Source organism: Peromyscus californicus, unplaced genomic scaffold (genome assembly GCF_007827085.1).
Source record: "Peromyscus californicus insignis strain IS unplaced genomic scaffold, ASM782708v3 Scaffold_5__1_contigs__length_169319896, whole genome shotgun sequence".
NCBI lineage: Eukaryota > Metazoa > Chordata > Mammalia > Rodentia > Cricetidae > Peromyscus > Peromyscus californicus.
Window position 1 is genome coordinate 75,689,065 of NW_026294573.1, and position 12,749 is coordinate 75,701,813.

General features: G+C 40.7%; 1 protein-coding gene across 1 annotated transcript; it reads left to right on the forward strand.

Moving 5' to 3' along the window:
- Positions 1-1,092: 1,092 nt before the first annotated feature.
- On the forward strand, positions 1,093-3,609 carry LOC128097371 (distal membrane-arm assembly complex protein 1-like). Its single transcript, XM_052717828.1, has 2 exons — positions 1,093-1,401; positions 2,034-3,609. Exons 1-2 carry the CDS (start codon positions 1,143-1,145, stop codon positions 2,096-2,098), a joined length of 324 nt encoding a protein of 107 aa, XP_052573788.1. The 5' UTR covers positions 1,093-1,142; the 3' UTR covers positions 2,099-3,609.
- Positions 3,610-12,749: the final 9,140 nt, after the last annotated feature.

Sequence of the window (12,749 nt, forward strand, 5' to 3'; positions counted from 1 at the left end):
TCTGTTGATTTGCAAAGATGCAATCAGAATGAAACAATCATTTTTGTGTGTGTGTATGTGTGGTATGCGTGTATGTGTGTTCACATGTGTGGGTGCAGATTTTTATGTGGGCCCAGGTGAATGTGGAGGCCTGAGATTGGTGTCGAGGGTCTCCCTCGATTGCTTTCCATCTTATGTTTTTAAGGCAAGGGCTCTCAGCTGAATCCAGACCTCAAAGTCGTGGCTAGTTTAGCTAGACAACTTCTGGGGTTCACCTTCATCTGATTGATAGAATTATAGATGTGCTGCCATGCCCACCCAGCATTATGTTGGCTCTGGGCATCTGAACTTGTCTTACATTTCCTCTCTGCTCTCCAAGCACTTTAACCACAGAGCCATCTCCTCAGTCCTTTCCAATGCATTCTGAGAGGATGATAAAAATGCAAAACTGTGAAAACAATCTCACACCTAATGTCGTTAACTGGAGTTTGCAACGAATTTTCTCTTGAAGAGAACCAAAATCATGAATATGACAAAATTGAGAGCGCATCTTTAATAAACAAAGGGAGATTGAAAGTATCCAGGTAATTCAAACACATTTTTAATATCTTGATCATATTTCTTTCACAGTATGTATAACTTGAAAACTTTGGGTCTGTACTGATCTAAAGAGGCTGGTTTGTAACTACAGCTGTGCCATAGTTTGTAACATAGCTGTGCCAGTTTTCCCATAGAGAAAACTAGCATGTTGAGAAACGGCGTAATGCACAGAATTGCCATAGGTAAGCCCTTGGATAAGAACGTATGAAATGTAGTCTTTGATTCTTATACCTCATGTCAAGATCTTAGTTTGTGTTAGTCAGGAAGCTTAAAGATCCATATTTCTCCTCTAAGGAGACTGAAATCTAGACTTTCAGAATGTAGTGTAAAACACAGTTTCTAAAATACCGGGCTGAGGCAGCCTGGGCTTTTAGACTTCTAGGTTACAGGCTCCAAAAGCTTCTGCGGCAGAAGCAGCTCCGCCCTGTTCCGCCAGCCTCCTAGCACGCCGCAACTACATTTCCCAGAAGCCCTCCTGCGGCTTCTACGCCAGCGTACTGCTTTCCGGCAGCGTTTTACGTCAGTTCAAAGCAAAGGTTCGGCGGCTTGTTCACCCTTCTGACATGGGGTCCTCGTGGTCGGGGAATGCCGAGCTTCCTGGGTCTTCATCCATAGCTGCCCCCGCGAACCCACCCGCGAAAGCCTCCGCGCCGGCCTCCCTCGCACAGGACTCTGCTTTTAAAAACTGCTGGAGCTGTCGCTTGCTTTCTGGGTCTGCGCTCTTGGGGGCGGGCGCCTACGTCTACCTGCTGGCCAGGAGGCCCATGAAGCAGGGAATGCCGCCCAATCCAGGCGCCATAGCGCAGATGGTCGTCGGCATCAGTGAGCGGGGTGGGGCGGGGGCTATGGAGGAGGGGAAAGGTGGGGGGCGGGGACTAGGGAGGTGGGGAAAGTGGGGGGCGGGGACTAGGGAGGTGAGGAAAGGTGGGGGGCGGGGACTAGGGAGGTGAGGAAAGGTGGGGGGGACAGGGACTAGGGAGGTGAGGAAAGGTGGGGGGCGGGGACTAGGGAGGTGAGGAAAGGTGGGGGGCGGGGACTAGGGAGGTGAGGAAAGGTGGGGGGCGGGGACTAGGGAGGTGAGGAAAGGTGGGGGGCGGGGACTAGGGAGGTGAGGAAAAATGGGGGGCGGGGACTAGGGAAGGTGAGGAAAAGTGGGGGGCGGGGACTAGGGAGGTGAGGAAAGGTGGGGGGCAGGGACTAGGGAGGAGGGCAAAGTGAGGGGCGGGGACTAGCGAGATGGGGGCAGGGACTAGGGAGATGGGGGGCAGGGGCTAGGGAGGTGGGGGCGGGAAGGTGGGGGGACAGGAGCGCCTTTTTGCTCCCTGTCCTGTAAGGAAGGTGCACAAATGATCTGTCTTTCAGCAATGCGGTGGTTAAATAAAATGCTATAGACGGAGCACTGGGTGAACTAAAATGCAATATACCAAAGGCACTTTTTTTTCCTTTTTTTTCAGGTATTGCTTGCTGGGGTGTAGTTGTCCTGGCAGACCCCAGAGGGAAGTCCCACCGAGTTGTTTGAAAGCACCAGCAGTTAACAGCTGCAAGGCAGAAAAAAACCAGCCTTGTGGTGGTGGATATTCTTGGCAGCCGTGGACAAGGATGCACTTCATTATAGGACATACTGAGAAGACTGTGACAACATGAGCTGCCATTCTTTGGCCATGGATGTTTATGGTTTTCTCCCCTCAGGTTATAAAGGGACAAATAAATCCCCTGGAAGTAAATGGTTCCATGTCTTGTCCAGGAAGGTTGTGTGTAATTCGAATTATACTGAAAGATGACAGTTTTAAGAAGTTATTAAAATGGAGTAAATGATAGGCCAATAATGAAATAAATTATTTTATTATTATAGTAAGTAGTTCTTTTTATTTTTCTAATCGTATCAATAGCTGTTGCCAGCCTAAACCCTGGATAGATACGTGGAACTAGATTTGAAAGTTTTTCATGCTTTCCAGAGTTTCTTTATGTCCTTCACTGAGTGAGAGCTGCTGATTTGTTATTTCGTTGGTAAACCTTGAAACCAACCGGTGGGTTTGCGTCCGTGTTTCATCAGAGCAGTGATGGAGTGAAAAGATTTTCTCCCCAGCTCTCTCACAGGTGGAGTAGTTCCAAAGAAGCAGGAGTTACCTTTATCCACCAAATATCAGTACATAATTAAAGATGTAAATATCAAAATATTTGAGAAAAATTCAAAAAGAAAAACTGTTGATGGCTTTGCCTATAGGTATTATAAGTATTCTAGATTGGAATTGGGATGATTTTGGATAAGAGAAATGTGTGCTTGTTGTCAGGGCTTGGTTTTTTAGGTGTTCTCTGAAATACTGAGGTGCCTGTGCAAAGGTATGTTTAGGTGGTTCTTCAAAGTAGAAAGATACTATTCAGTATGAATTAGTGTTGAGTACTATGTTGAGCAAGTATTTTAACTTTTTTGATAATTTTATATATGTATTTAAAATATTTTGATTATACATCCTCTGATATCTTTTCATCTCTTATCTTTTTTTTTTAATGACCCACTGAGTTTAATTAGGATATTAGGATTGCTTGCATAAACATAAGCAGGAGTCTGGACTACAGTAATGAAGTGAATATTTTTTGGTTTGGTTTGGCTTGGTTTGATCTGGTGTCTGGGTGCATTTGAAAATTATGTTTATAGTAACAGTGCAAGGGTGTCCTGGTTTATTTATTAGTGTTTTGTTTTTCTCAACCTGACACAAGCTAGACTTACATCAGTAGAGAAACCTCAATTTAAAAGAATTCCCTTATAAGGTTGCCTGTGGGCAAATTTGTGGGGCATTTTCTTGAATAATGATTATATGGGAGGGCCCAGCCCACTGTAGGTAGTATCACCCCTGGGCAGGTAGTCCTGGAGAGGGTAAGATGAGCAAGCTAGGGGGAGCAAACCAGTAAGCAGCACTCCTCCAAAGTCTCTGCTTCATTTCCCATCTCCAGTTTCCTGCTCTGAGTTCCTGTCTTGGCTTCCCCATGATAGACTGTAACCTGTAAGCCAAATAAACTCTTTCCTCTAAAGCTTTTGGTTGTGATGATTTATCACAGTAATTGAAACCCTAAGACAAATAGTATATTTGAAAATAATGTATATACCTTAGTTTAAAATGTTATTGATAAAAATGTTTCTATTCATCTTAACCTTTAGAACATCATATGTTTTGGGGTTTTGTTTTTTATTTGTTTTCCTGAGGAGGGTCTTGCCTTAGGGTTGATGGCTGTTAACTGCCCTGGTTGGTAGTTACTGAAAGTTATGTGACTATAGTTTTTCAAAATGGAAGTTTACCATATAGATGGTTCTTTATATCAAATATTTTTCTGCTGCTCTGCTGTTTTATAGCTTCATACTCAGAGAAGAACTTGAAGACTGAGAATTAATCTCACAAACCCTGCAGCTGTTTCATCCACTAAGATTGTAAAAGAGTCTCATTTATTGACATTTAAACCAAGTTTATAATTCTTTACCAGTGGTTACCATCTTGAGCAATCTTTTTTGGTCAACCATAAGTAGAGACTCTAGCCATTAAGTTTTATCATGAGATTAAAGCAATTGTGTCACATTTACAAGTTCTACTTTTAATGTTACTTGGTATTTTTTTTAAGATATTTACTATTTACATTTACTATTTCTATTGAAATCTTGACCCCCTTAAAGTAACCAAGAAGGGATGAAATCAGTTTCCTCTACACTCATGTTAATATTGGTATTTTGGTCTTCTCTCATAAGTCACAAAATTCATGATGGTGTTTAGAAATTGTGAATTGTTTTCAGTGTACTTTGCCGAAATCCATCAGAGGAATCCCTCTGGTATCTATAGCATCTCCTAAATAAGATGTGAAAGTCCAAGTAATTTTACATCTCTATCAGAATTTGTGGGTTACCAAGTACATTGTCACTAAAGAGAATCTAGTTTTATACCTGTTTGTGGACTCCCTTTCAGGAGTTGACAACAGTGGACTTAAAATATCCAGTAAGCTATGTTGCAAAGAGATGTGCTATTATCCAGGTGTGTTCCGATTACAGAGGAAGGAGTAGGTGTAGCATGATTCTTAAAGCCCCTACAATACTCTGAATGGTAATTGAGTGTCGCCTTCACTTTAAGGTTGCTAGCTTCGTTTACCCCTAATGAGAATCAGCCTGTACTTTGAAGCTTTCACACTTTGAAGATGGGCATTGTCTTCTCTGCAGCTATGAACATAGTAGGTAGCATCATTTTCCAATATAAGGATATGTATTGAATGTCTTGTTTAATGCAGCCACTGTCGTAGTTACCCTAGCTAGATCTAAGGAGCCTACATTAGCTTCTACAAAGGCACTTGCTATTTCACCTTGCACTTTTATGTCATGGATATGACTTTCACTCACTGTCATGAACCAACTTCTCCTGATTTTAAATTTTTCTTCTGAAGATTCCTCATCCATCAGGGTTCATAGAATTTAAGAGAAGGGTGAGGCCTTGTTCTGGCTTAGGTTTTGTCTTAGACAAATGTAGCTGGCTTGATCATCCTATTCAGACAATAAAACTTTCTAAACATCAGCAACAAGGCTGTTTTCTGTTCTTAAGTTGCAGGAGTAACACTTCTAATTCCCTTCAGGAACTTTATCTTTGCAATCACAATTTGGCTTAAAGTTTGTTGTGTGTTGGTCTGACTTTACCTATTGTGGCTTTCTACGTGCTTTCCTCATAAAGATCTAGCTTTTAATGAAAGTGGGAGTTGTGTGACTCTTACTTTCACATGAACAGTTAGATTCTGAGGGTTATTAAACCAATTTCAATATTGTGTTTCAGAATAAATAGGCTGGGTAGTGGGATAAGGTGCGAAGAGATGTGCAATGACTGATTGGAGCAATCTGTACATCTTTCAGTGAAATTTAAGGTGCCTCAAACAATTATAATACTAAGATCACATCATAAAAAAGTAATAATGAAAACTTTAAGGGGCTGGAGATGAAGCTAGTTGATAGAGTGCTTGCCTGCCATGCAAGGAATGTTGAGTTCTGTCTCTAGGACTACATAACCTGAGTGTAGTATCATACAACTAATCTCAGTAAGGTTCAAAGTCATCCTTGGTTATGTAGAGTTTGTAACCAGCCTGGTAAACATGAACTCTGTATCAAAAATGTAGGGTTGAGGTAAGAGAATCGCCAAATGTGTCACAAACACATTATGTTAGCACATGCTATTGGAAGATAGCATGTATAGACGTCAGAAAAGGACTGTCACAAACTCAGTTTTTACAATGCAGTGTCTAGGCTAAAGCTATTGCTCAGTTGTTAAGAGCATGTGCTGGTGCTCTTGCAAAGGACCTGAGTTTGGGTCCCAGCACCAACATCAGGTTTCGTGGCCTCCTAAAACACCAATTCAAAGGGATCTAAAGCCACTGAGCTCCATGTGTACCTACATATGTGCATGCACACCTACACAACTAAAAACATCCTTTAAAAATGCAATATCTGCAAAGTACAATGAAAAGAAAAAGGGTAGGCCTGGTCATAGTACCATTTAGACACTTTTAATGCCTTTGAGTTTGTATCCTTAAATAAACTTTTTTTCCAATGAACTTTTGGGTTCAACACATGCACTTATTGGAGCAATTTAGTTGGCTATGAAGAAAGCATTGTCCTTAATAAGCCCATTAGAATAAGCAAAAGCAAAACTGTTCAGAATTTGTATTTTAAGTGTTCTTTTAAGTTTTAAAAAATATACTTGAAGTACCAAGCCTGTCATTTCAGTTTGTTTTTGGAATAAGTCTGTGATCTTTACAGAAACATTTCAGGGAGAAAAGAATCCTATATCTGCCCCCCCCCCTTCTTCCAGCTCTCTATCTTTCCTCTTTCCTCCTTTCCCTCTCTCCCTACTCCCCCTTCCTCCCTCTCTTTAAGTTTATCTCTTTTCCTGCCCCCCCCCAACTTTGAGTAAGCAAAACAGACTCTGTGGTAGTTTGAATGTAATTGGCCCCCATAAGCTCATGGTGGGTGACACTCTCAGGAAGTATGGATTTTTTTAGAGTAGGTATGGCCTTGGATGAAGTCTGTCACTGTGGAAGTGGGCTTTGAGGTCTCACATATGCTCAAGCCATGCCCAGTGTCTCAGTGCACTTCCTGATGCTTTTGGATTAAGATGTAGAATTCCCAGCTCCATGTCTGCCTGTATGCCACAATGTCCCACCGTGATAATAATGGGCTAAACTTCTGAAACTGTAAGCCATCCAATTAAATGTTTTCCTTTTTAAGACTTGCTGTGGTCATGGTGTCTTCACAGCCATAGAAACCCTGACTAAAACAGAAGTTGACATTGGAGACTGTGGTATAGCTGTGATAGGCCTGACCATGCTTTTGTTTGGAGGAATTTAGACGTTGGGAGTTTGGGTTAGAAAAGCAGTGGGATGCTTTAAGTTCTACTTAATGGGTCATACTAGTAGGAGCATGGAAGGCAGTGGTGCTGAATGTGATTTGATGAACTATAGGGACCTGGCTCAAGAGGTTTCTGAGGAGAATGTTTGTATGTGGCCTAAAGGCCAATCTTGTGATATTTTCGAGAAGAAGAATGTGGCTACTTTTTGCCCTTGTTTGGAAAATCTGCCTGAAGATAAAGTGAAGAGATTTGGATTAATTCTGTTAGAGGAAATCTCAAAATAGTATTAACTCTGTCATGTAAACTCCAATGAAGATGTATAATTAAAAGGAGCAAGCTGAACAAGGAAAAATAAAAATCTACAATTTGAAGAAAAGAGGAACATCAGGAAGTTAAATGGAGCTAAGTCCTGTGTTCTGGGAGATAAACAGATTAAGAACTGGACTAAAGTGAGTGGTGACCTCAGGGCAAGATCCCACCTAGCTATTTCAACTTGTGAAAAGGATTTAAAGAAAAGTTTAGAGCCTGGTGTGGTGGTGCACACCTTAACCCTGATATTCAGAAGGCAAAAGCTGGCAGACCTCCGAGTTTTAGGCCAGCCTGGTCTACAGAGCAAGTTCTAGAGCAGCCAAACTTTGGCAGTGAAGAAAACCATTGAAAACAAAGCTGATGAAATGTAATTCAAAGATCTCTGAGTTAAGGCCAGCCTAGTCTACGGAGCAATTTCCAAGACAGCCATGATTGGGCAGTGAAGGAAACCATGGAAAACAGAAAGCTGGTGAAGATGTAATTGAACTAGGGGGTCATGTTTCAACTCCAGCAAGCAGCAGAACTTGGCAGCTTTGGCCATGTGGCTTTAGAGTCAAGGAACAACTAAAGAAAGCCACTAAGACCAGGCATGTATCAAGGTTGTCCCTGAATGGAGGCCTAAAGTTGCCAATGCATGAAGCCGTGAAGGTGAATTCTGGGTTGTTTTTTTTGGAGACCTCAATATCTTGGAGATGGTAGAGTCATGGATACCTACCGAGGAAAGCTGCTAACAGGGAATGGAACCAGTCCAAGAAAAAAGTGTGTTACAGTGAACAAAGATGAAAGGAGTTGGAGATCTGAAGAGCATTTTGACATTAGACATGGCGACACAGAGTATGATGTTTGCCCAGTTTGTTTTCTGTCTTGCTTTGTCCAGTATTTCCTCACTATTATCCCTTTCCTATACTTGGGAATAGTAATATATATCCTGTGTCATTATATGTTGGAAGTATGTGACCTGCTTTTTATTTTTTATTTTTTGTTTTGTTTTTTTATTTTGATTTTATAGGGGATTACAGTTAAGAGATTGCATGAATCTCAGAAGATACTTTGAACTTTGGACTTTAAAATGTTGTTGAACCTGTGGTAGACTAAGGGAACTTTTGAAGTTGAACTAAATGAATTTTGCATTATGTTACAAGCTTCTGGGAGCCAGGGAGTAGAATGTGGTAGTTTTAATGTAATTGCTCCCCATAAGCTCATAGGGAGTGGCACAATTAGGAGGTATGGATTATTTTGGAGTAGGTATGACCTTGTTAAAGAAAGTGTGTCACTATGGGGATGGACTTTGAGGTCTCAAATATGCTTAAGCCATGCCCAGTGTCTCAGTGTACTTCCTATTGCTTTTGAATCAAGATGTAGAATTCTCACCTCCTCCAGCACCATCTGCCTGCATGCTGCCATATTCCACCATGATGATTCTGGACTAAACCTCTGAAACTGTAAGCCAGTTTAGATATTTTCCTTTTTAAGAGTTACCATGGTCATGGTAATAGAAGCCAATAAAAGCCCTAAGTAAGGTAGACTTCATAACAAATCTAGTATTACTTAGTAATATAAGAACTCCGACATAATCACAATTGGTGGGTTTTGAATTCCCTTTCAACATAGAAATGAGAGCCTAGAAAAACTCATAATTACATTAATAAGGGGAGATGAGTAAATTAAAAAATCAGCAATCTGAAATATACTTGTTTTTTTCCCCAAAATGCAAACACATGTTAACATGGAACGTTTGGTGGAATGGAGGGATGCATGTGTGTATACATGCAATTAGAGACCAGAGAACAACCTTGTTCAGGCATCATCCACTTTTTTTTTTCTTTTTACAAAAGGCCTCTCATTGGCCTAGAAGTAACCAAGTAAGCTAGATTGACTGGAGACCCTTGTCTGCCAAGTACTTAGATTACAAACATGAGCCACCATCCTTGGCTTTTTTTTTAGAAAAACGTGGCTTCTGAGGTTCAAAGTCAGATCATAATGCATGCAAGGCATGGTCTGCTCCTAAGTTGTTTCTTTTAAACAAATTTCCAAGACTTCTGTTAGTGAAACCTTTACATCCTGGGTATAAAGTTTGTCATGTTAGGATAGTATCCTTTGTTCCTATTATAAATAGTGTTACCTTGTTTAGAATCTTGTGATCAGCTAGCAATGTCCTGTTAAAGGAGCCAAGTATAGAGAAACCCTCAAGAATCCTGGAAATGTAGAGGTGCTGAGTTTGAGGTGTACTTCTGTTCTCAACCAGTTGCTGAGACAGATGTTGATGGCATCACTACTCAGGTCACCTGGATGAGTCTCCTTGTAAAGGCAGCTATTTTGGTAACCTGGAAGCTGAAGCTGAGCATCTCAATCAAGTTTGTTTTTCACCCCCCCCCCCCAATGTTTAGCTTTTCCTCCCTTCTTTAAGATCATTTGTACCTGAAGTGGGAGCCTCAGGTACACTGCCAGTTGATTTGACAACATAAAATATGCTGCTCTTAAATTAAATCTATTTTCAGGGCAGTTCTCTGCACAAATATCTCTCAAACTAGGCTTGGTTCCAAATGATCTGTTGGTACCACTGCATTAATCAATTCACTACTTCTCCAATCGATGGAATGAATGGAAAGCTAATGTGAGTTGAAAAGCTGCTTTTTTTTTGGACAGATAAATCATTGCCTTGACCTAATGATCCCATAGGTAACTGGGTCAAAGAATCAGAGGTGAGACCCATCATTACACATCTTTCTAAGTTATTCTGAGCAGCAGGCTTATGCTCTTCACTCTTCTAAAAGACATGTCTCTTAGTTTTATTCAACAATTCTTCATTTTGGTGTGAATAAAGTATAGAGGAAGAGCCAAAGTCACAGATGTTAAAATGCAGCAAAATTACTAAAAATGACTGGTCAGTTCTGTGACAAAATTTGTATTGGTGCCACAGTTTTCTAGTTTCATGGCACACACACACTCTCACAGTTAATTCTACCACATGCCACAGTAGGCACTACAAGGAAGAGATTTTTTTTGCAGTCATAATAAAGGTGTGATCAGTTGACTTAAAAACAAGATTGCCCAGCTCACTAAATCTTGGTTTGACAAAGGAGTCAGAGATTAGAAGGATGAGGGTTACACAAGGTTTCTGCACGTTCTTTGGTAGCCTTGATGAAAGTAAACATACTCATGAAACTGTAGAGACCTCCTATTATGGAACTTAATGTGAAGTTGTTAAGAATAATCTCTAGTTGACACTGGAAATGATAGCTTTATTTCTACAACCCCAAGAACTCAATTTTTATTAGTAGCAATCAGCTTGGAAGAGGACCTTGTGAGATCCAAGAACCACTCATTAGCCTAAATCCTAGTCTTAATCGTGTGAGACTCAGAGAAGTCTTGCTGTAAAACTGAAACAATAAATTGTTTCTTAAATCTATATGGGTGCTTTGCTTGTGTATACATTTGTGCACCATGTGTGCCTGGTGCCTGCAGAGGCCAAAAGAGGAAATCATATTCCTAGGAATTGGATTTTCAGATGGTTGTGAGCCACCAGGTATGTGCTAGGAATCAAACCTGAGTCCTTTGAAGGAGCATCTAGTGCTTTTAATGGCTGAGCCATCTTTCCAGCACCAATAAGTTGGTTTAATTTGCTAAGTTTGTTACACAACAAAATAAAATGAATACAGGGAATCAAAAGTGATTTGTGTATTGTAAGTCATAATGTTGCATAGAGATCTCTAGTTTCTTCTGGTCTTGACCAGAAGTCCAGGTTCTTTTGCTATCAAAGAACATAAAATTAGGACCCAGCAGTAGATAAAAACAATCAGGGATATAATTAGAACAAGCATCGAAGCAAGAATGTACCTTTTAGGAATAAAGAATGGACCAAGTTGAGAGAAACAGCCCCAATTGTAGCAGGCATGGAGGTTATAATCCTCTCCTCCTCTGTGCCTATCCTAGGGTGGACATTTCTAGGAAAGAGACATATTCTTACTGGAAGGCCATTTTACCCAAAATTCAGTCTGTCATAAGTAGATGTATGAGGTGCAGGAATATATGTGGGAATTAAAGTACTCCTTAAGATTAAAAACTGATGGTCTGAAAGAATAGCACTATTTTGCTCACGTTCCAATGGTGGCACCATCCCTGGAACTGCTCTGATCTCAGTTAGCTGTCTTCAACCACTATCACCTTGTTCTTTATGGCCTGTTCTGGAGACATCAGCTCGTCCCAACCATATTGCTTTCCATGCTTCTCTGGGACTGTAACAAGGTCTACCTATTTTTGTTGTTATATTTTGGAAGGCCTATTAAACAATCCCTCAAGAGTTACCGTCCTACCTAACAGTAATGGATGGCATGCTAGATCAAATCCCCATCCTATTTAAGTATCAGGATGTAGTGATAGTAACAATAGGCTTGGAAAGTGTTGTATTTGTCTTTACAGTCATTTTTCTTCTACTCGTTCTTTCTTGGGTGAAATTTATTTTTTTACTTATTGTATATTGTTGTTTTGATATAGAGTCTTATACTATGTGCCCAGGCTAGCCTGCAACTCATTGTCTCCCATGTTTTGGACTACAGGTGTGTGCAACCATGCCTGCCTCTTAGATAACTGCTTCTTTTTCTGTTTTTTATATTAGTCTTTATAAAGTATAGAATTAAAATTTTAAGTGTTTTTCTCTTTGCAAAGCATTATGCTAATGTTTTCCATCTGCTGATTCATTTTACCCTGTTTACAGATGAGATCACTGAGTCCTGGTGTAGTAAACCATCATCTGTCCAAGAAAGTTCTCAATGATAATTCCTTGGTCACTTGGCTGAGATACTAAGTATCAGCATGATGGTTTTCTTACCATCTAATATAATTTGGATCTCTAATGTCCCCTAAAGGTCTGTGTGCTACAGGATTGGTCTCCAGCAGAGCCTACTGGTTTCAATGCAGAGTGTTCTCTCAAAATGAATGATAGGAAGCCGGGCGGTAGTGGTGCACGCCTTTAATCCCAGCACTCGGGAGGCAGAGCCAGGCGGATCTCTGTGAGTTCGAGGCCAGCCTGGGCTACCAAGTGAGTTCCAGGAAAGGCGCAAAGCTACACAGAGAAACCCTGTCTCAAAAAACCAAAAAAAAAAAAAAAAAAAAAAAATGAATGATAGGATAGGATAAGATTTTTTTTTCTATCATGTTGTTCCTTGGCTGTGAGATAAACAGGCCTTCTTTGCAGCTGCACTCTCACAACATGATACACTAAGCTGCCACAGGCTCAGAAAAACAGAGCAAATTAGACCCCTTACTGAGGATTTATTGGCAGTGGATAATTGCTGGAAGAGGGATAATTATTCTTTATTGAGACAGTGACCACTGGTGGGCTTCTCTTGCTCCAGTGGATGCCCCCATATCCATACACTTATGGGCAATTTTAACCATTCTCAGTGGAGTATCAAAGGAAAAAATCCATAAAGTTGAGAGGGGAACATCAAGGGGAGACATGATAATTGGAAAGGCGAAACAAGGCATAGATATGGT